At 33.3% G+C, this 9,527-nt stretch overlaps 1 protein-coding gene across 4 annotated transcripts in view; it reads left to right on the top strand.

The window, feature by feature from the left end:
* The first annotated feature begins 863 nt into the window (after nt 1–863).
* The window catches only part of LOC110031433 (eukaryotic translation initiation factor 4E-1-like), a 61,829-nt gene continuing 53,165 nt past the window's right edge, over nt 864–9,527 (top strand). For 3 of the 4 annotated variants that reach the window (XM_020734622.1, XM_020734620.1, XM_020734623.1), the window contains exon 1: nt 945–1,287. In XM_020734622.1, the coding sequence (XP_020590281.1) occupies nt 1,013–1,287 (275 nt within the window). In that variant the 5' untranslated portion in view covers nt 945–1,012. The other variant, XM_020734621.1, reaches the window with a different exon arrangement.

Here is a 9,527-nt window from a genome sequence, read left to right as displayed (position 1 = left end):
TCTGATGGATAATACTTTGGTTACTACGGGCAATGATACTCATCTTATTAATTTGTTAGCTGGCTCACTTCCGAGAACTAGAGACAGGCGGACTAAAGTGGGACGTCCCCAACACTTTTGTGTCATTTTGTGGCTTTTTGGTTTCTTTTTTTCCTTTAAGTATCTTTGCTTTATTTGAGTTTGTGTGTATTTTTTTTGTATGAGTTAGGCTTTTTAGGCCCTCTCATGCAACATTTCTGTATCTTTTCTATATTAATATATTTGCCCTTCGGCTTTTTCTATATATTTTATGGATATTTTAATTTTAATTTTTATGGGAGTTATATTTTCAGAGAAGACCTCAATAAAATGTCTTGATACTATTATTTTTGTTGGGGGAGGCATGGGCTTAAAATTGCAAATATAAGTTTTCTAAGGTAATAAAACTAATTAATTATTAATTAATATTAATTTATTACTTCAAAAATAATTTATTTAATAAATAAATTATTTTATTTTCGGTATGTGTTTTCCAAATTAATAAAATTAATTAATTATTAATTAATAGTAATCTATTATTTAAAAAATAATTTGTTTAATAATTTATAAATAAAGTATTTTATTTTCTATTACGTACATCAATAATACAAGAACAGCGCGGTCAGTTTTCCACTGTCCCAGTGGGAAAAAAATTATGTATATAAGACGTATGCAGAGCTACGTACGTCTGTAACTTGCAAATAAGTTACGGGGAGGATACTGAGATGTTATAACCGCGTTATATCCTTTGTAATATCTCCATAACTTATCTGTACCTTCTAATAAATTTCAGGCTTCTATTTTCATATACAGATATGTTGAAGAAAAGTTAGAGAGAGTGTACAGCCATTGTCACCCAAATTTTTCGTTACCAGTGGTGTATTAAAGTCCAGACAGAACAGAAAATTTTTCTCTGGTCTCCTGCCTACCAAGCTTTTTTATTTTCTCACTTCGACAATCTAATCCACATTTCAACTCCGATCACAGGTCAATCATGGCGGAAGAACTTGCTGCGGCGGCGGCAGGGCTGACGCTGGATCAGGAGGGAGAGAGGGAGAGCGAAGCCGCATCGACAGGGGAGTTGGAGGAAGGGGAGATTCTGAATGATGAGTCGCATGAGGGCTCGTCTGCGGCGAAGATCCAATTTCATCCATTACAGCACTCTTGGACATTTTGGTTCGACAATCCCTCAGCTAAATCCAAGCAGGCTGCATGGGGCAACTCTATTCGGCCCATCCACACATTCGATTCTGTCGAAGATTTCTGGAGGTGCTTTTGCTTTCTACTCTCTCCTTTTGTTTCTGTATTTTTACTTGAGCTTCTTCTAATCTGTGTTTTTTTTTTTTAAATTCCTCAATTTATTGACAATTGGATTTTGGGAGCAAGTTACACTTTTTCGCTAGTAAGTTTGGGCTCTATGTGAGAGTCGGTTTAATTTCAGAGGTGGGGAGGCTTAGACTGTAGTTCTGGTTAGTTGTCATCGTTTCATGTAGAAGTCGTTGGCAAAACTTCGATTGGGTAGATTTTTTGTCCGGGCCTAGGTGTTGGTTATTTATTTCTGTATTTTTTTTTGATATTAGTATTGTATGCTTTTTAGGTTGTTTAAATGTACACAAACTCACACAAACCCTCACCAGAAAAAAAGAGAAAAATCTTTTTCATGTCATATCGGAGGGAGAGCAATACAACGCTTGTTTTTTCCGCTAACTTGAAGGCAAGTACGTTTGAACAGTAAATTCTTCAGAGAATGCTTACGGGACAGGACAAGAATAGGTAGTTGTTGTGTGCAGTTTAGCATACTACTTTTGCATTGATTCTGTTCTTTTTTAGTTATAAATTTATATATGACCTCCTCAGATAGAGGAATTCTAGTTTGACATATAAAAAAGTAATATATAAAGAGATCAAATCGAATAAAATCAAGTCGTATCTAATAAAACAAGATATGGAGATTGAGTATCTTAGCAAGATTTGGCAAATAATTTTTTTTAGAAGTGAGTTATTAATTTCAACGCTATCGCTTAGTGTTAAACTTATAAAGGACACACCAAGATTGCTTGTTTGAAAATGGCCTATCACCAAATTGTTGTAAATATTTATTTTAAGCTAGTTCATAACAAAAACTAGAAGAAGATTTACATGAAGTGATTTGCTTTGATATGTATTGTTCATGAATGAAACACCATATTCGTAGGCCATTGAATTGTAATTTGATTATTACAGTAAGTGGAGATCACATAGTTAGTGACTTAGCTCAAGTCACCAAGAAGTCTTGTAAACCATGTCAAGTCCTTTGGTGTTACTATGTTTGTCCGTTATACTTCCTCTATGGAGAACAAAACAATAGTTTATTATTGCTTGCTGCACTGGGAATCGCTCCAAGTCCATGACTAATAAGAAACTACTAGTAGGTTGATGATATTGATGTTTTTAGCTTAGAGAAGTACTAAAGTTAGAAAGTATTATATATTTAGTAATAGAGGGTTACTCTTGTAAGTAAGATACAAAGAGCATGATTTGTCACCTAACATGATATCAGCGTAGGGTTAGCCTAACTCAAGTTCCGGATCAACGTTGCCTCTCTCAATGCCCGAGGCACTAGACTCTTTGCTTGATCCCTTAGCCTTCGCACTCAACATAGAGCACCCACATATTCAACCAATGCACAATGTTGTGCCTTTGACCTTTGCTAGCATCTCGTGATCCACTCAATGCTTCGCATTACTCCTATTATTGTGCTGCTCTGCTTGCACTTACTTGAATCCTAGTTCATGCAGTCTGAAGATCAACAATTCATTACTTTTTCTATCTCAAAGTTCTGACTGCTTAAACTTTGCCCTTTTATTTCTTTACTATTGGTGTTAATTCATGTTATTCAATAACTAGTACACTTAAATAGTATCAACTATCTTTTTTTGTGGCATATCACATTTTATTTTCTCGCGATATCCCATGAGAAACTTGGTCATTTTGACTTTCAGCCTCCCTTTGTTTTTGGTATATTGGTTTTTATTTTCTCGCGATATCCTACCAAAAAATTAGTCATCTCGACTTTCGGCCTCCCAATTAAATGGACGCTGTAATAGCTTAAATGTCAAGTTTCCATTTATGCTTTACTTATGTGAATGCTCAATAGCTTTGATCCCAGTGTTGCATCTACTATTATGTTTAAGAGGTTGCTAAAAGAATGTGTGATTTTCTCCGTTATAATTTTTGAGAAAGGTATCTCTCAAGTACATACTTTTTTTTTCTGAATTATTCTTTTTTTTATGTGGTGGTATATTTTTTCATGAGTAATATAATAACAAAAAAAAAATGAGATGAAATTTATTTATTAAGCACCAATCCAACCACTTTTAAAAGCAAAATGAGGAGTTTCTGATTTCTAAGTTCTTCCATATGTTTCTCCTTGCAATTTACTGAAGTTCAATCGACTGAAGACTTTGCTATCTTAAATATCTCCACTTCTCTATCTTGGGTTCTTTGGGTGATTGGGTTACCTACTCCACACTCTTTTGATTATTGTCATTTTGCTCTTGTTGCTAGAAAAAGGGGTTCATAGTTATTTTAAATGATATGGTCATGGTGATGGTCTCTACTCTTTCTCACCTTGTTAACAGTGTCAATTACAAATCACTCTTTTGACCATTGTAGGTAAATCTTGGCAATTATTGAAGAACTCAATATGTCTCTGTCGTATTCCACCTGTATTCATTGGTACTTCTTCATGTTCAATTTCTCAACATGACAATGACCACCTTATATTGTACAGTTAGATATTCATTTTGCCTTTTATGCTATCTTTTCCATAAATTTGCTGCAATTGTTTCTTTTGGTACATCATGGATTTAAGATTAAGGTATTTTTTTAAATGGCAGGTAACCAACAACTATTGTCCAACTCCCCACATGTTGGCTGATGATTTCTCCTCTCATCTTGAAACACCATGCTCCATTCTTTCTATAATTTTATATGTCCCATTTTTTTAAATCTGTTGTCTGTTCAGTTTTATTAAAACTTATTTTTCTATGAATTTCTTTTTTTTCATTTTGTTTTTTGGGATCTCGATTTGAGTAAGATGATTGGTGGAAGTATCAAAGTTGGCCGTCTATTACTTGATGAAGAATAAAGTTTCTGTGTTCTCTTCCATGATTAATCCATACTAATAGACATTATTAGTTGGATTTTTCAGTTCTCAATATAATTTGAGATTTACTCTCCTCATCTCTTCCCAAGTTTGTTGTCATTGTACTGCCTTTCAGTTGAGACATCACTATTGTGCATCATTTCCGTCTACCATTAATAATTAAAGTATTAATTTTGAGTTATACCGCTTAAATTCTTAGAAACTTGTCTTTTATACTTTCATTAATGATTATTTAAGATTCATCTGGGTCTATTTTATTAAATATTCATTAAAAATTCTTAATGTGCATTAAAATTTTTGTTAATAAATAGAAATTTATTTCTCTACTTTAGTTAAACTTGTACGTATTAATAATGCTCTAGAGTATATGTAGCGTTAGTTTTGCACGTCTAGCTTTAGGAATGGAATTGTTCATCAAAATTTGTCCATATACATCTTAATAGAATGCTGTTATTGAATGCAAGGATCTCATAATGCTTGATGTTGTTAGAACATTAGTGTTTCATATAAACTTTTTTTTTTCTATTTTGGAGAGTTGCAATCTTGACATCCTGTTGTCTTATCAATCATGTTATGCTCTTCAATAATCTTTCACTCATCTCCACTCTTTATTTTGATCATATTGCATTCCTTTTTTCATTCAACGAGATTGGTTGTGTTTACTTTGCTCATGTTTCTTGCTAGCATTTTAGCTTTTTTTAACATTTGTATTTTTCTACATATTGTCACACTCATAAATAATATTGATCGTATGATCCTCTTACCTGTCATATAGATACTCTAAGGGTCTGTTTGGGGCAACTGCAGCTCTTTAAAGAAGTAGTTGTGAAGCTGTTGCAGAAGAAACCTCTTTTCAAAAAGCTACGGTGACTATTACAAATTTATTTTATTTTTAAAATGCTAGACCACAACTTTCTGGTAGTCAACACACTTTAACAACTCAGGTTGAAAAAAATAACTTTTTACCACAGAAATTTTTAAAAACAACAACATAGCAATTCCCCAAACAGAACTTTGGTGATATTTTGGAAAGCAAAGCAGACAGAAAGTTGTCCCAAACAAAACCTAACTAATGATAGCTTTTATGAGATAACACCTTTCAATTATCCCTTATCTTCCATACTTGCATCACCGATTCCTTTTCCTCCACAAGTTCTTATACTATCTCTACTACTTTATAGGTTTATTCACGAGTTTAACCACCTTATTCAACAACATTTCCATCCACATTGTTAGATTTGACTAAGAATTCTTTTACTGATGAACTCTCCAATCTATATTAGCCAATTACCTTACAAAAGGATATAAGATAGTGGATTGCTCGCCCCATTCATCATTTTATGCCATTTGATTATTCATTAATTTTTTTCGTATCTATTCTAGGACATTAGGAAGCATCCCACAATCATCCATGCATGTTTTATGCTAGACGTGTGTTCCACTAGGTCAACATACTTGGATTTGACTGCTCCATTATATGATGTTAAATTAGTTTCTTATCATTTGACATTCACTATAAAATTTTATCATGATTGCTTGATTTATAAGTACTAAGGTCAAGTGGTTTTCAATGGGTTTACACTTGCCTATGGGCTATATTATCTCTACACATTGGTGGCTAGGCATGGTTATTAGTAGCAAATAACATTTTTTATTATTTATCACACTCACAATTATTTTTCTAGAATTGGATATTTTTGAAATAAATAATTGGTTTGGGGAGTATGCCAAGTACGTACGTTGAATTTGTGGAGAAGAAAGAATCTATTATTTTCTTGTAGGCCTCAACAAAGACCTTGATAAAGTATGTGGTATTATGTGGAAGAATCCTAGGGATTAGTCCATTGGTTAAAATAAAGAAGGATAATAGGAGAATAATGCTTCGAGGTATCAAGTACCCTCTGCAAGCTTAAGGGCCATATTCTTTCATAAGAAATATGGAGCAATACTTAGGTGTTGTTTGTGATCAATTTTTTTAAATTTATTTTTTTTATTTTATATATTTTTTTATTTGAAGTAAAATAGAGATTTGCATTCTAAAACATGTTTTCATTTTATATTTACTGAGTATTAAATATTAAAAATTATTTGTCTAGATATTGGCGGCTAACCATGACTAGGTGGTAGTGCTTGACAATGGAGACTGGTGGTCACTTGTTGCTCATCTGTGGTGGATGTGGTTGCTCCACCAGCGTTGGAGAGCAGTTGACGGTGGGTGGCGGCTAGCGATAGTAGTAGCTACTTATAAAGACACTTAAAAAGTTTTTCTGCGCTTTAAAAATTAGATTGATTTATATTTGAAATTAGAAAAATAAAAACATATGAAAATATATTTAAAAATATCCTTAAAAACAAAAGAAAAACAAAAATAACTTGGAAAAAGCTCTAAATAAATAACTCAAAGCATGAAAAAAGAGGTAAATTTTTTGTTTAATGTTTGTAAAATTGATCAATCATAAGAGAAAATTATTTGAAATTTCACGGCAAGTGCAAATACATATTTTCTTATCAAACTAAAAGCTAGAAATTATAAAAATCACCTTGGTGACATTTTGTTGAACAAAGAGCAATTAGATCATCCATGCAAACTTTTCTCCTTTGAGAAAGCTTTTAACGCTTCTTTATTGGCCTAGAAAAGTAGCATTTCTCCAGCTCTTTTCTATTCTAAAGGAGGTTAGGATTCCTAGATTTTAAAATTAGGAGCTTCACATAGCATGATAGGTTGTGTTTATCTATTCTCATTATATGATCCCTTGCCCAAAAATCTAAAATTCTAAATTTTTAATCGATCATGGTCTCTTATCACTAGGACGAAAACAATTAGAAATAACTTTAGGCTTCTTTAATTTTTTTTTTACTTGTTCCAAATCTCTCTTGTAATCTCATATCAGCTAGTAAGATATTTAAAGATTTTTTGGTGCAGAATTATTTTCTCACATAAATATGTGAGTGATATCGGAGTTTATTGAAAATCCGGCAGGGCAACAAATATTAGTATACTAGAAGAAAAATGTTATAATTAAAACTCGAAACAAGAAAGGAAATACAATACAACACGAATCTCTGGTTGGCGCGAGACGAGATGGCCAGTGGACAACGGTGAGAGGGCCTGGATACTTGGCGACAAGCTGGAAGAGAGTAGGTAGGGTTGTGGTTAGAGCCGCAAGAGGGAGAGGGGTTTGTAGTTGGAGTAGGAAGCAGAGGTGTGGGGTTTGAGGTGGTTGTATGGGTCGTAGAATGGAAGTGGTTGAAGGGAAGGGAAGGTGCAGGTTAGCGGCAGTAGGGGTTGTTGTAAGGTGGGTTTGCGATTGGAGTTTCTTGAGAGAGAGGGGTTTGTGGCTGCAACTGGGAGCGGGTGTGGGGGTGAGGGCCAACGACAGAGTAATAGCCAAGGATGGGGTGCAGGCGAGATGGCAACAAGCAGGGGAGGGGAGTAGGTAATGGATTCTATGAAGATATAGCTACCTCGGAGAAAGATATAGCCAGAACACCACTTGTCATCGAAGACATCCCTAACAACAGAGAAACACTGACGATAAGAAATCTGAAATAAAAAAAACTTAGAATCCTAAACAAAGAACATGAAATATGTGTAGTTGAAGATAGCTTGGGGGGAGAACCGACCCCTTTGGGCAGCAATTTCAAATAGGGCAAGGGACCAATCGGCCCCTTGGAAACCAGTTCAGCCCCCTTGACATTAGGAGAGTAGAGTGCTATATACTATTTTAATATGAAATTTGAAGAGTGTATACATGCTATGAATATTAGAAAGAAATCTTCTCATCTTGCCAAGATTGATTAAATAGTGTTTTAACATTACCACCAAGGTCTTTTTAACTTTCATATCCTATATTGTTTGCTTTTTTTTTTTTTTAAAATAAAGATAAAATAAAGATATCTTTCAATAGATATCTTTCAATGTGAAATCTATCAATTTGTTAAATGTTAAAGAATTACTTTAGCCTAACTTGTAGTAAGCTGCCAAAATTGTTTAACTTTGGCACAATTATATTTTACTAAAATAATTCCATAACTAAAGAATTTTGCTTGTTTTAATCCCTATGTTGGTTCATCATCCTATTTATGATCATACTAGTGTGTAGTGACTATACTTGTTAGAGGACAAATTAGATGTTGAACATATATTTACAAAATTTGCTTTTTTTCTTAAAACTTAATACTCAACTGTCGGCTGTTTTTTTTGTTACCTTTGTCTTTAAAATATTTTATTTAATTTAACTTTATAACTTCAAATAACTTTATGATTTGAAAAAGGTAATAATTTTGTGATTTTGAAAATAATTGAAATATGAATATAACCCCCTTTTTTGTTTTTAAAAATAACATTTTAATTTAAAATAGGTGAAACCAAACGGGTCTCACATTTTAAATAGTTTAGACGAGTGAATACGATACTACAAGTAAAACATTTATCTCGAAGGATAAATATCACTTGTAATAGGGATTCAATCACCTAGACTAAATAATTCGTGACATCCGCTTTGATCAACGAAATATTTTATAAAAAGGCCAACAAGTTCCCCTATCTAACATAAAAGTTAAATAGAGTTTATTTTATCTGAGTTCCAGGTTCCCTATAGGGCAAGCCCCTATAGTTAATTACATCTTAAATGACCGAAGTCACCTAAGAAAACAGTCAAGAAATTTCAGCCAAAATATAAAACCAAAGAGGGGCAAACTGAACCAAATGCATGGGGCAAAACAGAAAGCATGTTTCCAATTATAATTCAATCTCAAGGAAAAGCCAAAACCGAGACCACCAAATAGGTCAAATGAGAGCATATCTTTCTGGCATTTATTATAAACATGAATATCAACAATAGAAACTCTGATAATTTCGTTCCAATCATGCATTCGAACAAAGGGTAGCAAGATAAACAAGATATGAACCCCAAACACCTTTTCTAGCTCATAAACATAGTTTCCAGCGTGTACTATATCAAGGGGCAGCAAGAGAAGCAATAAATGATCTCCAAATACATTGTTCAGCTCATAAACATAATTTCCTGCGTGTATTCTGATGAGGGGCAGCAAGAGAAACAAGACATAAACCCCAAATATGCTTTCCCAAATGTATTTCTAAAAGAGTAAAATGCATTCCAAGACCACCCTAGCCATGCTTTAAACTTTAAAGTGCTTTAAGTAAGGAAAATAAAGATAATCCACACATGCTTGCCATTGACATTTATGAGGAGTAAAATGCATTTTTAAAATGCTTTATCAATGCTTCCACATATTACAAGTAAAAGAAAGTAAGGGAAACTGATATATATGTTTCATTTCTCACCATCCTAAGCAAATATTCATGCTTAATCTCAAAACAAGCCTAGATCTTTACATC

Source organism: Phalaenopsis equestris, unplaced genomic scaffold (assembly GCF_001263595.1).
Source record: "Phalaenopsis equestris unplaced genomic scaffold, ASM126359v1 Scaffold000814, whole genome shotgun sequence".
In the NCBI taxonomy this organism is placed as follows: domain Eukaryota; kingdom Viridiplantae; phylum Streptophyta; class Magnoliopsida; order Asparagales; family Orchidaceae; genus Phalaenopsis; species Phalaenopsis equestris.
Note: the sequence above shows the minus strand (reverse complement) of the source record. Positions and strands in the feature narration are given on the sequence as shown.